Source organism: Phacochoerus africanus, chromosome 10 (genome assembly GCF_016906955.1).
Source record: "Phacochoerus africanus isolate WHEZ1 chromosome 10, ROS_Pafr_v1, whole genome shotgun sequence".
Classification (NCBI taxonomy): Eukaryota; Metazoa; Chordata; class Mammalia; order Artiodactyla; family Suidae; genus Phacochoerus; species Phacochoerus africanus.
Genome location: NC_062553.1, coordinates 18,522,557 through 18,544,696, shown reverse-complemented (window position 1 = coordinate 18,544,696; position 22,140 = coordinate 18,522,557). Strand labels below are relative to the sequence as shown.

At 37.1% G+C, this 22,140-nt stretch overlaps 1 protein-coding gene across 1 annotated transcript in view; it reads left to right on the top strand.

Annotated features, from left to right (window-relative positions):
* Nucleotides 1-22,140, top strand: part of DHX15 (DEAH-box helicase 15) — a 56,795-nt gene that overhangs the window by 605 nt on the left and 34,050 nt on the right. The window contains 2 exon segments of the mRNA XM_047798041.1: nt 6,261-6,696; nt 10,225-10,418. Coding sequence (XP_047653997.1) covers nt 6,261-6,696; nt 10,225-10,418 — 630 coding nt within the window.

Sequence of the window (22,140 nt, the reverse complement as noted above, 5' to 3'; positions counted from 1 at the left end):
TGGAGCCCGGGGAGGGTGGGGGAGGGCGCGGCGGGAGTAGTCGCTTCTAAGGGCACCAGGTACTTCTGAGGCTGAGGGGTCGGGGCAAGGGCTTTGGGGGGCGGCTGGGTGCCCGGTCCGGGGAGAGGCGGAGGCCGGAAAGTGAGAGAAGCGCGTGGATTCTTGTGTAGGCCGGGGTGGGGGTGTTGGGTGAGGCGTGCAGGCGGGGAGTTCTCGGGGGAGGGGAGAGTAGAGGGCCAGCCGGGAGAAAGGAAAACGTGGAGTATACCTCCTGAGCGGGAGGGCTGGTGGTTTGGAGCCGCTGCGTTTATACTTTGGCGGGAGAGCGCGTGCCTCGGTCCATTCAAACACTTCAAAGTAGATGCTAGGCAAACTTCCGCTCTTGCCTACGCTCCCGCCATCTCCTTTATTTCCTGCTTTGGCCGAAACTGTATTTACGTATACGGGGCATCCCAAGGATGTGAATTAGAAGGCCTTGTGTTTTTTCCAGTAAGTTCTTGTTTTCTGCCCTCTACCCCACCCCGCTTTCCTTCATAAGTAGCTTTTGAAACAAGAAGACCCTTTTTTAATAATTTATGGCAAAATATCACACTTGGGGAGCTTCTTTGGGAGTTCAGATACTCGTGGTGTTTCAGATTCCTTTCCACTTAGCCTTTATTTTTAAAGATACAGAGGAATTTAACAGTTGGCTTTAGCAATTGCATCGAAATCATTTTCCAGTGTGTCCTTTCATTCCTGAAGTACAGAGCTTTATTTGGATAATTCCGGCAGAAACATGAAAGCCTGAATATCTAAATACTTTGAATAATTTTGCATTTATTGTGGGTATATGTGTGCAGAATCACTGTGTTGAGTCATCTGAATAACTTTTGTGAGTTTTTGTTTATCCAAAGTCCTTCTTTTGGATGGAATAAGGTATCTGTGTCTGGCGAGTATAAGCCAGGATAGGGTGTACTTTTTGATATCTTCCCATATATTAAAATATGGGAAGCATGAGTGTGTAACACTTTAATCTTGTAAATTTTGTAATTTACAATGTTAGATGTCAATTTTCTCTCTTAGGCTGTGTCTGTCTTGGTTCCCCTCCTGGTCGCCAGTCCCCTAACACTCCCCACCCCTCACCCCTACAGAATAGCAAAACTTAGGCATTTGACCTACAAGTCACAGGCTCCTGAGAGCTGCTTTGAAGAAAGTGTGTGTAATCCTCTCCACTTCAGGGATGAGAAATGGAAACCCAAAATTGTTAAGGGGGCTTGTGCAACCTTAAACAGTTTACAACTGGATTTAGAACCTTGATTTTTAAAATTTCACCCCTAGTCTCTTATTTTTTCCTATACAGCACACAGACTATGATTATAGTTAAGACTCATTACAGCCCATTTTAATGACATTTATAATGGGTTGGTAAAGTAGGGAACACTTGGTTCTTTGTTCCCTTGAAGCAAAATAAATTGCTTGTCATCTGGTTAAGATGCAACTGATGTCTCTCAAAAATTCAGATTGGAGAAAAAATATACTGGGAAGGAATGAATTCACTTACAAAAATTTGTGTATATGTGCACCATTTAAATGCTTTTCTTGGAATTAGTGGTCCCACGATTGGTGTATGTACATGGGGTTGCTTCCCTTCACTTGTAAACCCGACCTACTTAGTAGAAATGTGGACTTAGATGTTTGGTGACCTTATGATTCTTGGATGTTTTTATGACACCTACCTGTAGGTGAATGAGAGTTCATCTTTGTAATACAGTTCTGAGATAATTCTGGAGGGACATTTGTATTCTCCTTTCTGTGTCACCTGAATGTCATTTCTCAGAACTTTAACACTGGGTTTAGTGTTTATTAGTTTTGTTCCCCCATGTTTAATAATTTTAAGTTACTTTTGTTGACTGTCATGCAATCTTGCAGATTTTTTTTTTTTTTAAAGCCCTGCTAGTTAGGCCATTTTATCTGAGAGGGTAGACCTGTCGGTTTTGTGAACTCCACTGCCAAGGATGCCACTATGCCACTACTGAGAGGGGAGGTAATTCAGTGAGAGATTTTACTCAGATTCAATGACCTAAACTATATATGGCTTTATGTATTCCTGCTATCTTTTAATTTGGGGGTCAGGAGAGAAGTTGAAGGTTTCTTTGTTATGTACTGACCTTATTCCTTTTTCCATCATCTGACATTTTCTGTATAAAACTAATTATTAAGCAAAAGAAAACTTACGTTGACATATGAGGAAAAAATTTTGAAGATAGGGACATTTTTCACTTTGATATTAGTTTCTGATATTACTTCCTGATAGTTTTTCCTATTAAAAATGTGAAATAAGAAGTTCCTATTGAGCTGTTAACCTGTGGCTTAGCAGGTTAAGAGCCCAACATAATGTAGATTCGATCCCTGGCCTCACTCATTGGGTAAGGGATCTGTGGTGTAGATGGAAGATGCAGATTGAAGATGCAACTCAGGTCTGGGGTTGCTGTGGCTGCAACCCATATAGTGTCCATGAGGGTGTAGATTTGATCCCTGGCCTCACTCAGTGGGTAAGGAATCTGGCATTGCCACAAGCTGTGATGTAGATTGAATATGCCGCTCCGATCTGATGTTGCTGTGGCTATGCTGTAGGCCAGCAGCTGCAGCTCTGGTCCTACCCTAGCCTGGTAACTTTGTATACTGCAGGTGTGGCCCTAAAAAGAAAAACAAATTTTTTTAAAAAGTATGAAATAAATATAGTGACAAGTAACATGTAGAGACTTCCACAATTTTAGGTGCTTTAAATAGCACATTTTCATTATAATTTTGTCTTGGTGAGGTTAAGTAACTTGCCTCAGGGAACATAAGAAATGTCCATACATAAAGATGAAAAGAAAAGGGCAAAAAATTACCTGAAAACTTCCTCCCTATCTTTATTTATTCTTTCATGAACATTTTTTAGCTCTCTGCATACTTATTCACAGATGTGCACTATAATATTGTGATACCAATGGGATTTTTTAATATATATTATTTTGCGCCTTGATTTTTTTTTTTTTAATTCACCCAGAAATGTGTCATAAACTGTGTAATGGGTATACGTTATTCTTTTCATTGGCTGCATAGTATTCCACTTGTAAAAGGGGTATTTTTAACTTATTTAACCAATTTCCTGTTCACTAATGCTTTGGTAGTTTCTTAGTCTTATGAGTGAAAAGTTTGATGAAAATCCTTAGGAGTACTTAGATCCTTAGAAGTTCCTGGAAGTGATTGCCAGATAAAAAGCAATGACTTTTTTAAAATACTCTAACCAGTTTACATCTTCATTAGCTTTTCTTTGGTTTCTATTTCTCCTTGTAGAATTTTAATTGTAAATGATAGCCCTTGTTCATCGGGCATTTTGTTCCACACACTATTTTAAGCACATTACCTATATTAATTCATTCACTCTTTGCAGTATCCCAATGACATGTGAATAGCCATATTTTATAGATGAGGAAAGAAATGACTGTGGTCATATAGTTAGCTTAAGTGTTGAGTCGAGGATTAAGCTAAGATAGAATACTGAACCAAATGTTCAGTATTCATGTTTAATAACTCTATCCTCTTGTGTCTCTCCCTGCCAGTATTGTGGCTAAGTGACTACCAAGCACTACTTTGATAATTAGTTTTTTAAGCCTCACATCTCAATTAGTGAATCTTATAAATAACAAATATAATAATAAAAAGTACCTATTTTTAAAAGAAAACATGCCTGTACACAGTATTCTGCATTTGGAGCAGTGGGTTTGAGCTCTTTCCCTCTCCCGTTGAAGGTGGTTGAATCGCAGACAGCATTTCAAAGTGATGGAACTTGCCTTCTGCATTCTTCAGTTGCCCATTTTAAGCAGAGCCTACTTTATTAGTACTTTTTGCTTTGCAGATTAGTAAATTGAGGCTTAATATTTCCAGTGGTTATGCAGCTGTGATCTAGGTGCTCTTTTTACTCTTCTACTCACAGGTAAACTCCAATTTTTGGTCACCAGTTAATCACTGTGTCCTCAGAATGTATTTTATGCTTCCTCTGCTACAGTTATTTTGGGTAATGAAACTTCTGATGAAGTAAGTCCTTGAAAAAGTCTTGTTAGCTTAGGTACTCCTGTTGTAACAAAGCAGATGATTCTTGATTTACCCTGTCCATCACTGTCTAACCCAGATTTTATAACTCTTGAGAGTTTGTTCTGTGTGTTAAGTGCTAGAAGTATAGAAGTTCATTAACCCCCCTACTCCCCCAAGGCAGGGTACTAGAAGAGTGATTTCTTTTTACTCAGACCAGATGTTCTTTAAAGATTCTTTTATGTTCTATGAACTATAGAATTTCTAGTCTTAGAACTCATCCTTCACTACAGTGCTTTTCACTTCACTGGGCGCATATCTTATAAACTATTTCTCATTCACATTTTCGGGCTGTGCAGATACTTACTTAATTAACAAGCACCTTAGACCAAGGCAGAGTGAGACAAGAAAGAAAAGATGGTTGTGGTATATTTCAGAGATAGGTCAGGAAGTTCAAGTTCTGAATTGTGGCACTTCATTTTGTGTGTTAAGTAATCCTTTGGGTTCCTTCGATTACTTTCTTTTTGTGCCAGATGGGATAAGAAGCTTCTTCAGTCCTAGTTTGTATGTCCTCTAATTCATTAAAGGTGAACATTGGGATGGGAGAAGGAAGAATCATATACATACGTGAAAAGAGATTATATATATGTGAAAAGTATATGTGTGACTATTAATGTAAGTGTATACATGTAATAAGGCTTTTCTCTCTTTAGGCAAATTCCTATGGAATAGAATTATATATTTTAGAAGGGACAAGATCAACCATATTTGGTCAGCTTACAATTTTTGTCATTGAGGGACTATCCTTACTTATACTGGCTTCAGCTATATTCTACTAAGAGGAGTAATTGCTGCCCGGTTGATGTACCATTACAGAGAATGAATGAATGGTCCTCCCTAGTCTGCAACTGATAATTGGGGCATGGGAAATGTAGGTCTTTCGTGTGTTGTGGATAAGGGACAATGACATGTTTAGTAGCCTGTGTCATAGTTCCATGTTGCCCCACTATTTCAAGGCTGAGTCCAAAATCCTTGGAGAGTTTGGTCTGAAGTAAACTGGATTAGTAGAATGGATGAGCAAAGATTATTTAAAACTTAGAGCTGTATTAGAGATCATCTCTAGTAACTAGAAGTAGATACTAGAATTGACTTAGTGACCTAAGATTAATATGGTGGACATCTGCATAATTTAAACATTTTAAACACCTTTATAGTGTTCAATGAAGCTTGTTTTTAATAGGCTATATTTCACTTTATGGATGATCAAAGCATACGTAGGTTTTACAAAGTACTTCCAGTGTTTTACTATTGTTAAGAATACATGCTAGAAATCCCGTTATGGCTTAGTGGTAATGAACCTGACTAGTATCCATAGGGATGCGAGTTTGATCCCTGGCCTCGCTCAGTGGTTAAGGATCTGGCATTGCCGTGAGCTGTGGTGTAGGTCGCAGATGAAGTGGAATCTGGTGTTGCTGCAGCTGTGCTATAGGCCGGCAGCTGCAGCTCGGATTCACCCCCTAGCCTGGGAACTTCCACATGCCGCAGATGCAGCCATAAAAAGCAAAGAAAAAAAAATACATGCAAAGATAAAAGTAAAAACAAGAATAAAAAGTTTTCATTTAACTTTTTTATAGAGCAATATATGCTTATTGAACAAAATTTGGAAAGTGCTAGAAAGTATAACTTAAAGCACACTCACTAATCCTTTAACTTGTATTTGTATTAGTGTAATGCGAATTGTCTTGGTGGTCAGGTGCAAAATAAATTTTGAGCATACTTTCAGTGTAAAATTACTTTTTTTGTATAACTTGAAGGAGGATCTGGGAAAGATTGTAATGCCATTCTCTTTTTGCCTCATTTGTCCTCTCTCTTCCTCACACTGCCCTCAGTCTTTTACTTCTAAGTAGGAAGGGATTTTACTTGAAGAATGAATTCTTGTGTTGTCTAAGGTGATGGCTGAAGATGGAAAGAGACTGTCCCTTAACAGAATTTAAAGTATGAAAAAAGGGAACGGTGTTTATGGAAGAAGCATGGGGAATCCCTGATTATAAGTTTTTTGTTGTTGTTGTAATTCATTGAGTTTTATATCAGTTTTTTCATTTGGCTGTTGAACATATACTTCCTTGTGACTATAATGCTGCCATAAACATTTTGCATAAAATTTGGAATTCGAATTGTAATTTTTTTCTTTTCTTTTTTTTTAGGAAGGATAGAGATCGTGACCGTGATCGTGAAGATCGGTCTAAAGATAGAGACCGAGAACGTGATAGAGGAGATAGAGAGCGGGAGAGGGAGAAAGAAAAGGAGAAGGAACTGCGAGCTTCGACGAACGCTATGCTCATCAGTGCTGGATTACCACCTTTAAAAGCTTCCCATTCAGCTCACTCAACCCACTCAGCACATTCAGCACATTCAACACATTCTGCTCATTCAACACACACCGGGCATGCAGGACACACATCACTTCCACAGTGCATTAATCCATTTACCAACTTGCCACATACCCCTCGATACTATGATATTCTAAAGAAACGGCTTCAGCTCCCTGTTTGGGAATACAAAGATAGATTTACAGATATTCTGGTTAGACATCAGTCCTTTGTTCTTGTTGGTGAGACTGGGTCTGGTAAAACAACACAGGTGAGTTATGAATACCATGCTGCGTATTTTATTAATGTTTGTTTACTTAATGTTGTGTATTTGATTCTGATGGTCATTCCCATTGTCTGTCAGAACATTTTGAAGCGTAGCTGCTTATGTTTAACACTTTTGAGTGACTTACAGGGTGGGAATCCTGTAGGGAGTACCTATTTTCCCGAGGCCTTTTGGGAAAATAGCAGGGCTTCTCCCCTACCCGCCGTTTCATTGTATAAATTATGGCATTGATGCTCTCCCACCCACTTTAACTCTGAGGTGGTACATATTTAGGGATACAGAGTTTGTTTTCCAGCCCTTGGGTAGAGAGATCTGAACCATTGGAGTGATTTTTGTTTTTGTCATTCTCATTTCTTTGTTTTGTTTTTTTAATTGATTTGAACTGTGTAGATAGTATCCATTCTTTTTTTTTTTAATAGAGTTAAAGTCTCTTTAGTCATGACCTCCATCCAATAGTGTCCCACTCCCTGTGCCTCCCCAAGTTAAACACACAAATTAGTGTCCCATAGGATATTTCTCAGACATGGCCCATGTTAGAGACATTTAGGCTGTTTCTAATAGTTGTTTTGCATGGTCAAGTATATCCTTAGGGTAAACTCCCAGAAGTAGAAATTGTTGGGTCAGATCGTTTTTAATTGTAATACATATAGCCAAATAACCTTCTATGGATTTGCATTTTCTTGGTACGAGTGAGGGTAACCACATATACAGATGCTTGAGCCTGACCCATCAGAAAATTTCTTAGAGGTTACAAAAGTAGCAGTCCCTGGCCCTTGTAGACCATTTGGAAAATTCAGCAGTGTTGAAATGAATTTAATTTCATCTTACCATGCTGAAATAATTACTGTGTTGTTTCCCACTACCTGTTTTTTTGTGTTTTTGTACTACTTGTGATACATATTTAGATTTGAGCATACTGCATCTTACAGGTTATCCTTTTTTAAAGTTACATAATGCCACAAATCTGTTAATTTGAGTATTTCATGGAGACATTTTTGAAGGCTATAGTAACAACCCAAACTGGAAGATTTTATTAAAGACCGAGCTTTGGTATGGTTTTTCTTTTTAGTGAAAGGAAAATGTAATGCAGTTAGGAATGGTAACTATTGGATTATCACCTTATAGAAGCTTAAAGAACTAAATATGTGAAAAGATATAACTAATAAATTTATTAATACCACAGTGTCTTTAGTAGTTTCTTCAGCTGGTTTGTCTAGTTTTCGTAATATTATCAGCAGTTTGATAAAGCCAGGCACTGTGTGTTTTGTATCATCTAAGTTTTTCAGCAGTCATGCAAGGACGTTCTTAAGCACCATTTTACAGATGAGCAAAGTGAGGCTTAGATTTGAGAGATTTAGTGGGTTGCCCTGAGTTATGAGGGTTTTAGTGGGTAGTGGATAGAGGTGAGTTGAGTATTTGAAACTTTGTCCCTTTGTCTCATAGCCAAAGTTATATTTATTTTATACTGCTCTTCTGTGGCCTTATATGGTTAACCTTATTTCGGAGATGAGTTTATTTAGTAAGTTTGTGTATAAGAAGGTCAAGTGAACTCAAAACAAGAGGTTTGTGATTATTTGGTTTAGTATTTGTTTTTTGTTTTTTTTTTTTAAGTACTTAGGATTTCAGGGCATTTGGAGGATTCCAAGGGAAACAGCAACTTAAATGGTAAATTTCACGCAAATGCTTTTTTGGCATACTATTATTAAATCTTGACTCAAAACCAGCAAGAGTAGTCACCCATATTTTGATGATCTTTTTGTGCCTATCAGAAAGTGAAATCCTTCAAATAAAACCTGAAGTAATTTAACTTTTGACTGAGACTCATAGTAAAAACATCTCACATTGCAACTTGGTATGTACCTACTATATCCATAGATAAGAAATTAAAGCTAGTTCAGCCAAGAGGGACAGCATGAGCAAGGGCACATGTTGAGAGAGAAAGAAAAGCATTATCATCTCTGGCCAGAGTATAGGGTGTATTTGAAAAGGAAAGTGGAACAAGTGAGACTCAAACAGTAGATTGGGCCTTATTTTGCTATGGATTGACCTAATTGTTTTGTTTGTTTGTTTTCTGGTCCGCACCTATGTCATATGGAAGTTCCCAGGCCAGAGATCCAAATCTGAGCCACAGCCACAGCAATGCCAGATACTTAATCCATTGCATTGGGTGGGGATTGAACCTGCATTGCTGCAGAGACCATGCTGGGTCCTGAACCCACTGTGCCACAGCGGGAACTCTGGAACTTTAGTTGCAGAGGAGTAACAAAGAATTTTACAGATATGTCTCCTGTGTAGTGAGACTGTTGATAGACTTTGTAGGAGGTCATAAAATTTTGACTATTGCGTGGCAGAGTGGAGAATAAAGGACAGGTTGAAGTTAGGATGTTAATGCTGTTGAGTGTAGGGGATGTGGGAGGGGTTATTAAGTATTGGGAGGAAGATGAGAAATGGTTTTGGTTTTGAACTTGTTGAATTTAGGATAGCAATAAAATTCCTTTTTCAAGTAAAAATGACCACAAGGTCAGGGGTGGGACTTGAGCTAGGATTGACATTTGATGTGTTTCACATATGTATGTGTATAGTCGCAGAAGAATAAATAAAACCGTTCAGGATAATGTATAAAGCAAGAAGGCTGAGGGCTAAGGATCAGTTTTTAGAAGATGGCCCCAAAGAAGGAAGAGAAGCTGAAGGAAGGGATAGCTTAGCATTGATATCTGGCTTGATCAAGCTGGTAGTCTGCAAAAAGACACACTTCCCTTCTTAATACTATTCTTAGAAATATGAACAGATCTATCGATGGAACTGTTCTCCAATCTTTGCTGGGAACCCTTGGAAGTATACTCTTTCAAGGTCCTGGGATTTTCATATACTTCAAACAAAACAAATACTGCAGCACATTTAAAATAGAAGCAGTTAAGTGAATCCAGCTATCTTCTATTAAGCCAGGTTTTAGAGACAAGCTAAAATGTAAACCAGTGTACTCTTGTATGCATACTTCTGAGGGGAGAAGGATAGGAGTTAGATGCTGCTGGCTTACCAAATTTGAATTGAATTAAAAGATATCAGCTCTATAGCTAACCACAAGCAGATATGATTTCTACTTTTTACATGCGTTACTTTGTATATTAGATTGTATAGGAATTTGTTACAGTTTCTTAGAATATTTTTAGGAATTAACATTTGTTATAAATGTAGAGTTTTCCTAAGTTGGATTTCTTCTCATTGCATAGAAAAATGCTTGGTGATGGAACATTGACACCATAGAGCATATTCAGCAGAGCCTCAGTGAACCTAGCATGCTCAGGAGTACAGTTATGTCGTATCAGTTTTGTACATGACCCTTTTTTGGCTTGGAGAGCTCATGCTGTTATAAATTTCAGTCTAAGTAATAATTTGTGGTGTGCCTAATTAAATTTTGTGTAAAATTATTAGAATGAGATAAAACACCTCATGTTAAATATATCTGATATGCAGGCAGAGTAGAATTAATTTAAATGTGAAATTATTTGATAGATTCCACAGTGGTGTGTGGAGTACATGCGATCATTACCAGGACCCAAAAGAGGAGTTGCCTGTACCCAACCCAGGAGAGTGGCTGCAATGAGTGTGGCTCAGAGAGTTGCTGATGAAATGGATGTGATGTTGGGCCAGGAAGTTGGTTACTCCATTCGATTTGAAGACTGCAGTAGTGCAAAAACCATTCTTAAGTAAGTACTGTCTTTAAAAATGGACACTTTTTTCCGCCTGCTTTTAGTTTTCTGCCCCGGATAGGGGACTTTGCTAGTGGAGTCTGAGGTCATCTAAATTTAGAATAGTCCAGAGTAGACCTTAGATTTACTAGATGACTTTTTAATATGAATTCTTTTTCTTGGTAGTAATATACATAGCTGTTCAGTAGATGTTGAGGCTCAAAGGTCAGATTTTAGGTACTTGGTACCGTATCTAAGGTGAAATGTTATGTCATTTAACTATAGAAAAGTAAAGTGATATATCTTAGTCAAGGGTAGTCTTAGAAAGAATAAGGTGTGGGAAGGGATGTGATTTATTTGGGGGAGAGAGCTTTTAATGTTTACTACATAGCTATTATGGGGTATATGTTAGGAGCTAAATGGAAGAATCTTGTTTTGTAGTATATTCTTAGAGTTTCCTCAAAGTTCTTGTTTCTCTCCCTTACACTGTGGTACATGATTGACAACCATATTGAGCTGCTTTCTAACATTTTTTTTAAACTTCCCTAATTTTTTATCTTCATCTTAATACTTGCATTCTGCATAAGTAGTGTTATTTGTTTCTTGATGGTAATTCTCTTGAAAATCTTCTCCTTTTTCTGTTTATTCTGTGTGCTTCTTTTAAAATGATTTCTTTGTCATGATAAATGTTACGTGGACAGTGACATGAGTCTTTGATGGCAGACATACATACAATGTTATGGGGAAAACTGTTTTACAGAAAATCTCAAATGTATGTAGAGGTAAAATAGTGAAATAAACTCATATTTATTTGTCTTGCATCTTCAAACTTGGCCAGTCTTGTTTCATCCATATCTCAACCTTTACCCTGTACCATAGAGTTTGAAGCAAATCCTAGACATCATATACTTTTTTCTGTAAATATTTCAGTGTATCTCTCTCAAAGAAGTTTTCTTGAAATTTAACCATTACAACTTGAAATTTTTTCTGTAATCAAAACATTGTTACCTGTCAAGTTTTATATCAGTTACTTCTAGTTTCTTTGATATATATTTTATTAGAACTTCAGATTGTTTCATTTTTAATCAACAGTTGGATTTAAATAATCAGCTTACCTTTGACTTCATGAGGCATGTTTTTGGCTTAAACCTGAATCTTCATTGAATAAATCTTTAATTTAGTGGTAGTTACATTACTGATCAGTTGTAATTACAGTGTAATTGACAAAAGCATTGCATAAACAAACTTAAGATTTTATCATACTTTTTAAGATGCAGATAATGTCAAGGAATTGAGGATAGTAAAGGGCAGGTTTTACTCACCTTTAGGAGGAATAATCTGGCATTTGATTCACTATGCATTGAAGATATTTTGTTTTCAGTAAGCCACAGTTGAGCAAGAAGAACATAATTTGGAAATTGGGAGATGAGAAGGTTATGTGCAGTGTTGGGGTAGAATGTGTCTATGTTTGTAGTAGGAAGTGGTGGGCTTTCTAAAGCTGTATGCTTGTGAAAGATTTTGGTTCACTTAATAGGGAGTGACAATGTGAATAGATTTGATAGCTCTAAATGAAAGTATCTTTGGCATTGTGATGTTTTCTTATGGAATGGTTTCTGGAGGCTATAATTAAAACCCTTAATTCATGACAGGGTAGGCTTATTGGGATTTTTTCTAGAATCTTCTGAGGAGCTAGAAGCTAACCTAGTGTTATCTTTAAGTGGTATTAAATCTTAGTAGGAAAAGATTAGTGATAGTTTTGACTAACAAATGCTTCATTAAATGCAGTGTCTTATGAATCCCTATGTAGATTTTGTAGTCATCTATCAACTCATTTCTGGAGAACTCAGATGTTAAAAACAGCAGAGCTTTAACTTAATGAGGATTGGTTACATAGTTATTTGGGTAGGAAGAGTGAATACATCAGTCAACTATCAGTACCTTCCATTAACTATTCTCATATATAGGTACAAGATGCCTATGTATCTACTGGCTAGCCAGAAGAACCTTTAGTTTTCAGAAGGATGGTAAAGAGGACAAACTTAGGAAGATTTTGTCTGAGGAGCTTAGAATTTAACCATATCCTTCTTGGTTCATTGAATATACTAAACAAATACTTGTTTACTAATTAAGTAAGTGTGTTTGAGAGTACTTTAGCCTAACTAGTGTAGTTTTAAATCATCTCGACACAGATTAGTGGTCTAAAGATGATTTCTTCAGTGTTTGAGACACAAATACGTCTAGGTTCTAGGTCTAATGTTTATTGTTAGAGAGGATTGCTATTTTCAGAGAATTGGATCTAATAAAAATTAGTGCACACTCTTAGACTAGCCTTATATAGCTATCCAGATCCAGTAGACAAGTTTCTTTTCTGCTAAATTGTTCTTTTGTTTGTCATGCGTTTGCCTGCTCCCATCTTTTTTTTTTTTTTTTTTCCTGAAGTATTTTCCCTTTTGCAGGGTTTTTACTCCTTTGGCTGTCTTCGAATGGAAATCATTGGTTGGGGGGGGGGCCCTCGTGAGGTAGCTAAAAGAAGAGCAGAACAGTCCTTGAAAGATTATCTTGCCAAATTTGTAACAAGTTGGTGAAAAATATCAATTCATTTTAATGTTAGAAGGAAAAGGTTGGTATACTTTTGCAGAGGATTTTTTTTTTTTTTTCTTTTTGACCACGTCCGCAGCATGAGGAAGTTCCCGGGATCAGTCTGCACCACAGCAGTGATCACAGCTGCTGCAGTGACAACTCTGGATCCTTAACCTCCTATGCTACTAGGGAATTCCATTTTGCAGAGGATTAAGAAGCTCTTTGTATTGGAGTCATAACACATTTTAAGGAATCTGTTCTTCCTTCTTTTTTAAGGAGCTGATAACTTCTAAGGGAATGAATCAGTTTGATAATCTTGAATGTTTGGAAAAGCATCATAATATTTAAGTTATTAATTTGATGGCTAATTTCATTTTTCTTTTATGTTTTTTATTGCATCTGTGGCATGTGGAAGTTCTGAGCCAGGGATCTAACCCAAACCACACCAGTGACAATGCTGGATCCTTAACCTGCTGTGCCACAGGGAACTGTGTTGCCATTAAACTATTATTTTTAAAATTTTTGTTTTATTTCTTATTGGTGCACATTTTTCTTCATGGTCCATCCCAGGAGACTGGACACAGTTCCTTGTGCTGTACAGCAGTACTTTATTGTCTATCCATTCTAAATGTAGTAGTTTGCATCTATAAACCCCAAACTCTTGGTCCATTCCACTCCCTCCCATTTCCCGCCTGAAACCCCAAGCCTGTTCTCCATGTCCGTGAGTCTGTTTATCTTTTGTAGATAGGTTCATTCGTGCCATATTTTAAATTCCATGTGTAAGTGACATCATAGGGTATTTTTCCTTCTCTTTCTAACTTACTTCATTTAGTATGATAACCTCTGGGGCATCCATGTTGCTGAGAATGGCATTATTTAGTTCTTTTTTATGGCTGAGTATTCCATTATGTGTATGTACCACATCTTAATCCATTTCATTAATTAATGGACATTTAGGTGTTTCCACATCTTGTGAACATGGAATAGTTCTGCAGTGAACATAGGGGTGCATGTGTCTTTTTGAATTACAGTTTTGTCTGGATACATATCCAAGAGTAGGGTTGTTAGACAATATAGTAGTTCTATGTTAAGTTTTCTGAGCAACCTCCATACTGTTTTTCCATCGTGGTTGTACCAGCTTATATTCCCACCAACAGTGTTAGGAGGGTTCCCTTTTCTCCCACCATTTGTGATTTGTTGACTCATTAATGATGGCCATTCTGCCTGGTGTGAGCTGGTACCTCTTGTAGTTTTGATTTGCATTTCTTTAATAATTAAAATTGAGCATCTTTTCATGTGTGTTTTTGGCTATCTTTATGTCTTTGGAGAAATATCTTTTTAGGTCTTCTGCCCATTTTTCAGTTGGGCTGTTTGTATTTTTGCAGTTGAGTTATGTGTATATTTTGAAGCTTAAGCTCTTGTCATTTTTATCATTTGCAACTATTTTCTGCCATTCCGTAAGTTGTCTTTGTCTATGGTTTCCTTTGCTCTCCAAAAGCTTCTAAGTTTGATTAGGTTCTATTTGGTTATTTTTGTTTTTGTTTCTATTCCCCTTGGACACTGCCTTAAGAAAACATTTGTACAGTTTATGTGAGAGAATGTTTTGCTGGTGTTCTCTTTTAGGAATTTTATGGTGTCATGTCTTGTGTTTAAGTCTTTAAGCCATTTTGAGTTTATTTTTGTGCACAGTGTGAGGATGTGTTCTAGTTGCATTGATCTACATGCACTTGTCCAGTTTTCCCAGCACCATTTGCTTTTTCCCATTTTATGTTCTTGCCTCCTTTGTCAAAGACTAACTATAAATGTCTGTTTATTTCTGGGCTCTCTGTCCCATTCCAGTGATCCCTATGCCTGTTTTTGTATCAGTACACTGTTTTGATTACTATAGCTTTGTAATATTATTTGAGGTCTGGGAGAGTTAGGCCTTTTACTTTTTTTCTCTCAGGATTGATTTGGCAATTTTGGATCTTTTATACTTCCATGTCAATTTTTGGACTGTTCTTGTTCTGTGAAAAAATGTCATGGGTAATTTGATAGGGTTTGCATTAAATCTGTAGATTGCTTTGGGTAGTAGGCCCTTTTAACAGTGTTAATTTTTCCAGTTCAGGAGCAGGGGGTAGCTTTCCATTTCTTTGAAAACTCTTTAATTTCCCTTGATTAATATTTTATGGTTCTCGGTGTATGAGTCTTTGACCTTCTTGGTCAGGTTTATTCCTAGGTTTTGTGTTTTGGTTTGGTTTGGTTTTTTTCGGTGTGATTTTAAAAGGTATTTTTTTTTTAAATATTTTTTGTTAGTATACAGAAATGCAGCAGATTTTTTTGGTGTGATTTTTAAAAGATTTTTTTTAGTACTTTTTTTTTTTTTTTGGTCCTTTTAGGGCTATACCCTCAGCATGGAGGGTCCTAGGCTAGGGCTCGAATTGGAGCTGTAGCAGCTGGCCTACACCACAACTCGCAGCAACTCACTGAGCGAGGCCAGGGATCTAACTCCTGTTCTAATGGATACTAGTCGGATTCTTTACTGCTGAGCCACAACAGGAACTCCTTTAATATTCCTTTTTAATATTTCTGAATATTAATCTTCTGTCCTGCTACTTTGCTGAATTCGTTTATCAGATTGAGAAGTTTTTGTCCGGAGTCCTTAATGTTATTTGTTTTCACAACCCTACCCATAGCATATGGAAGGCCCAAGACCAGGAATCAAATCTGAGCCTCACTGCAACCCTAGCCACTGCAGAGACAGTACTGGATACTTTACCTGCTGTACCACAGTGGGAACTTGCTTCCTTTTTCTTTTTCCTCAAACTGCAGAATTACTGAGAGATTTTTATATTGAGGGAATCCAATAATTACACAAGCAATGCTCATTCAGTCATTTGATAATTGAATACCTTCTGTGTATTAGGCAGTGCCAGGTATAGTAGTAAAAAGTAAATCTGTTCCCTACCCCCATAAAGCAATAAAGCAGTAGATATAAAATTTCAGATTATGATTAGTCTCTGAAAGAGAATTGTGGCATATATATGAAAACATGATTTGAGAATTCAGACTGGGAAAGAAAAGGCAGGATTTAGGTCAAGGACTGAATTAAAAGTAATGGTTTGCCAGGAGAAGGAATCGAAGAAAGTAGAGCTTTCTAGGCAGATGGGACATCATTTTTAAAAACTTTTACTGAAGAGAAAAACATAATAATTTTTACTTGAGAAGGCATTGTAGTATGTATGTTATTTAAAGTATCCAACTGATTGGGTAAGTCAGCGCTTTCACCCCAGATCACTTTTGAGATGTTTCAGGATTGGTTTATAGATGGTGTGGATGATCGCAGATTGGTTTATCTTGCCTAGTTAGAGCATAAACCCTTTGGGAAGAGAATTTGTGTCTATATTTGTATACTTATGCATGAATCCTTTTTTAAAGAAGTAAATCTAAGGATATAGAAGGTTAGCAGAGTGGTGTGAAAATTTGTCACTACAATGTAGATTATGGGTATGTCTTCAACATAATCATTGAAAGGTAGGATTTTCATGGAAAGACATGTTCCCTAATTTCTTTTAAACTTGTCTCAGTGGGGAAAGTGCAGTGGTAGGTTGATTTGGTGTACATAATTTGCCTTTTATTCCAAATCTTTTGCTTTTGGTTTATCAGATTCATTTCAGTTTTGGAATCTGTCACAAGACTAAGAACTCACATGGTTGTTCTGTGAGAGTGCACCATCCTGAGATATTTATCTTTTATATAACTTCGGGACAAACTGCTAGAAAATCAAAAGTTAAAAGAAAGTAGTTGAAATTCAATTAAATGATGGAGAAATGAAGTCTCGTGTTTTAAGGTGTGATGAGCCCTTTGTAAAACTTGAAGGGAGAGAAGTTTTGAACAAACTAGTCAAAGGAGGAAGAAGTATTGTTCCACACAGCATGGATCAGAAGCTTAATTTCTGATAAGAAGTGAGAGATATGAGCCCAATACAAATGCTGCTTTAGTAAAGAGCTGGCTGCTACAGAACCTCTAACTCAGGTTTAACACTGGGGAGGAGTTACCAGCCAGTGCCATAGCAGATTCTTTTTTTTTTTTAACCTTTCCTAGGGCCCCTCCTGCAGCATATGGAGGTTCCCAGGCTAGGGGTCTAATCAGATCTATAGCTGCTGGCCTTTGCCAGAGCCACAGCAACGCAGATCCGAGCTGTGTCTGCGACCTACACCATAGCTCATGGCAATGCTGGATCCTTAACCCACTGAGCAAGGCCAAGGATCGAACCTGAAACCTCATGGTTCCTAGTCGGATTCATTAACCACTGAGCCACGACGGGAACTCCTCGCCATAGCAGATTCTTATGGGACCCCTGGAAACAATGGTTTGAAGCAACAGCTGTAGAACTTAGGTTCCAGAGTGGGTTTCCAGCAAGGCAGCTTTGTTTTTAAAAGATGACTTGAGAATCAAAAAGAGACAGCAGAGCTCAGACTCTAGGATCACAGTGCCTGAGTTGTGTCCCAGCTCTGCCACTTATTTGTTTATTTATTTTTGCTTTTTAGGGCCACTCCTGCAGCATATGGAAGTTCCCAGGTTAGGGGTCAAATCAGAGCTACTACAGCTGCCAGCCTGTGTCACAGCCCTAGCAACACTAGCCTCGTCAGTGACCTACACCACACCATAGCTCAGTTCTTTTTTTTTTTTTTTTTTTGCTGTGATCTTGGCTATGTTAAATAACCTCCCTGAGCTTATTTTTCAGAAGACAGAGCTGATAATAACAACTACGTCTTAGGGTTGTTCTGAGATCGAATATGTAATTTGTAGCTCTTAGAGTAATTCCTGTTGGCCAGCAAATGCTAAGTCAACATTTCTACTTTTGCTGCTGCTGATTGATAGTTGTTGTAGACTTCCAATTTGAGAAATTAGTGGATCTTATTAACTAGTTAACCCAGCTAATTTAAAACATACTTAAAAAGCCAATTTATTAAAGTTCCTTTTAGTACAATAATTGAATTATAATTGAGGGGGTTTAGCTTGAATTAAACCTTGATGTTGCTTGTCATTGTAAAATGAATGAATGGATATTCTTTTTTTAGGGCTGGAGATAAGATCTGGAAATAGGCTTGGTCATTAGAGATCATTAATTAAACAAACATCAATTATAAGCAAGTATCTGTTATATGGAGCAGTTTTTGTCATAGACTAAAAAAAAATCACTATTGTCACCCTAGAATTAAGATTCTGTCGGCTTTTGTTAATTCATAGAAAGCTAACTTGATTTCCTAAAAGTCTGCATATGGTATTACATTTGACCTTGGTGTTTATGCTTTACCACTGACAAGGGATTAGTTATAGAAGGCTTTATTTGTTTACAGTGCCAACATCTTTAAAGATACTAAACAGAGTCTACACTTTCATCCTAGTTTCTGTAAATTCTCTTGAGGATGGGAGAGCATTTCCTCCAGAAGTTACGAAAATTTGAGTAATAGGCAGTATATTATGAAGAAATGATTTAATTTTCTTATTTTTCTATTATTTCTTTAGCATGTCTTTTGTTTTAACTCTTAACTTTCAAACACATGCCAAATGTATTTTGGCTATTTGCCAAAATAAAGCTGTATGCTTTGGCTGCTGATTTTCACCATTTTTAGTTCATAACCATGAAGCTATAACTTGATTGATAGGGTTTGATGTTTTCTCTTTGCCGTTTTTTGGTCCTTTTGGGGGTTATTAGGATTACATTAAAACACTGTAGATTCCAAATTACTCAGACTACTACTCTACTGTACCTTTCCATGTGACTATTTATATCTAGTAGTGGTGTGTTGTCGTTTAACCAATGTCATACAATGCTGTTGTGATTATAGTAAGATTAGTGTTGCTCTTACTGGGAAATGCTTTTGCAAGAAATATGTCAGATTGAATTGAGTCTGTATAAATCTTTATCCCTTTACCAATGAAAGGAGCATTCTCTATATAAAGGAGCTGCGCTAGTGTCACTGGCTCTTTTCTGACTTGGTCAGGGAGGTAGGCTGTGAAGTAATTAAAACAGGGGTTTCAGTGTTACATGAATTGTGTAGGTCATTTCACAGAAGAGGAGGTATTTCATCTGATCTGAGACGAATGGAAAGACTTAGGCAAATTAACTAGGTAGATAATCTAGGTTTTAAATAGGGAAGTTCCCATGCTGCTTTGGTCCACAGTATGCTTATTGGCACCCTAGCCTAAAGAAATAACTCAGAATTCTGTTTATTTAGTAGTTTAGTTCTAACAACCTAGTATTTGTGTTCAAACGACTTAGTAACCCATTAAACAAATATTGGATGTTGAAAGAAGAACTCAGTATTTTAATTTCTTTCTTAACCATCATTATTTACTACTGCAATGTGCTTGCCAGTTGAACCCTGCAGTTTCTTATACCTTGGGAATCAGATTGGATGCTTCCACCTTTATTTTTCTACACTTATTTTTGCATTATGTTTGCTTTTTATCACAAAAACCATCAAAAATCCAGCTTTTCAAAGATGACATTATCAGAAGGAATATAGCATGATGAACAGTTAAAATTCTTAACTAACCACCTCAAACTAGTAGTTCCTTTGGATGTCACATGTTGAGTATGCAAAAGCAGAAATATAAATTATTTGAGTCACTAAAGCAAGACAGTATTTATTCTCCTCTGGAAATAGGCTGTCATTTAACAAAGTGAATTAATTTACTGTATTAAAGATCTCTAGGAAGTAGTTGGTTCTTCTCTTGACTTTGGGTGTACACATAGATGTTAAAGTTGCTGGTAGTGTAAACTTGAATTGTGCTAGGCGGTTATGTATGAGTTGTCCTTAGGAGGTCTGACTGTTAAACAGCAAAATGTCTTACTTTTTAAAATGGTTGTGTTCTCATGGATCATGTTTGTGAAGTTGTCTTTACATAAATTCATAGAACTAAAATCAGAAAAGAGGAGTTCCCATCGTGGCACAGTAGGAACGAATCCAACTAGGAACTGTGATGTTGCGAGTTTGATCCCAGGCCCTGCTCAGTGGATTAAGGATCCAGCGTTGTCCTGAGCTGTGCTGTAGGTCGCAGTCGTGGCTCAGATCCTTTGTGGCTGTGGCTGTGGTGTAGATTGGCAGCTGTAGCTCCAATTCAACCCCTAGCCTGGGAACCTCCATATACTGCAGGTATGGCCCTGAAAAACAATCAATAAATAAATTAAATTAAATACACAGAAGACTAAGTGATGAATTCAGAAAGAGATCACTTGAAAGAGATTTGAAAACTTCATTTTTTAAACTGACATTATAAAATATATCAGTTTTTTTGTGCTCGTGGCAACTGATAGTGGAAAAAATTTTTGATGAAGGTGGTTTCATGACTTTATTGGTAACTGTTTAATAAGTAAGTATAATAGCATTCTCTCTAAACATGTTTATAAATTGTTTTGCATTTTTGTAAATGACCATTTCATAGTGTTCATTGTAAAGAACGGGGAGAGTGTTTAGACTCCCCATATTTGGTAGTAAAGAGAGCCGTATTTTATAAAATAGCTGTATGTAGTTCTATCTTCTAGCTTCATCCCTGATAAGTGCAAACTATTTTAGCTTTGTGATTTTTCTCTTCCTTACTGTCGTTATTTGAAAAGTATTCTACTGATAGGGGCTTTAAACAAAGGTAGGTTTTGTGGTATGAAAAATAAAAATGTGTAAAAGTTCTTTTGGTTGTAGTCTCTTTGAGAAGTCTAGATCCATTATAACTTGAAAAAAGTTACCTCACACTAACCTGAAGGTGTAGGCATTTTAATGTGGATAGCTTTTCTTTAATAAAGGTACATGTGTCACTTGATTAGACTGTAGTGGGTTAATCTAAAAATTTAAGGGAAAATAAATTTATACAAACCTTAAACATTTACTTCAAAAACCTATACATTCATTTATCAATTTGTTAATGTGGGACTGTCAACATATCTTTGAATATGGGCCCTTTATTTGGAGTTAGTTCCATTACTCAGTAAAATGTCTAGTTCGTAAGGTGGAATTTAAACTTCAGACACTTGTAAAATGCACAGATGTTGCTTTTCTGGAATTTAGGAGAGTAGAGTCTTTTGGAATTCTGGAATTCCAGATCCCCTTCACTCTTGTAGCTTTCTCATGCATTGATCAGGGTTTTTTGGTGTGTGATTCATCTTTTTCAAGCTTTTCTGAACATAAACCTTAAGATACATGTATACAGCTCTTTCCTTTGAAAAAGTTATCATATCAGATATGATTATGTTGAGCCAACTGGTAGGGACCAAAGTGTGGCTATACTGCAGTATGTTTTGTGGAATACGATTGGTTTTCCCAAGGATTCGTTCATTAGGTGAAGGTTAGTTAAGAGTGTAGTACAGAATTCTGTATTGAATACTTAGCAAGTGCCAGGCAGTTGGCATAATTATTTTTATATACATTGTTCTATTTAATTTAAAAGTAGCCACCATATTCTCATTTTTCAAGTGGAGCATTAGAGAAGTTGAGCTTGTTCAAGGTAGGAAAAAGCAGGGCCTTGACCAAGGTTTGTCTTGCTGCAACAAGGATGTGTTTTTAACCACTGTATATGTTATTCCTCTCCATCCTGGTTCTTCATCTTTCCATGTAATTATCTATGTGTAAGTATTTGTAAAGCAGTAAAGCTAATTACTCAGAATTGACAATGCCTGTCATTTATAATAGATGCTGTTTGAAGCAGGAACGAAAAATTTCTTTGGGTCATGCTGAGACAAGTTTTGGATCTTTTGGAAACAGTCTTGATTAATCTACTTATTTAGTCATGCCAGAATAAAGCCTATACTTTGAACGGTAACCAAATCCTAACAGTATTCAAATAGCAATATGTAACTAGGATTTTCTGAACAGATTAACTTCAGCATTTATAGCAGGGCTGGTTCAGGACATAATATGCTGCTGATCTCACATTGTATCTTGGAGATTGTTCTAGAACAGTAAATATAGAGGTTGCTTCATTCTTTTTTCTTTTTTTTTTTGGTCTTTTTTGCTATTTCTTTGGGCCGCTCCCACGGCATATGGAGGTTCCCAGGCTAGGGGTCGAATGGGAGCTGCAGCCCCCCAGCCTATGCCAGAGCCACAGCAACGCAGGATCCGAGCTGCGTCTGTGAGCCACACCACAGCTCACAGCAACGCGGGATCATTAACTCACTGCG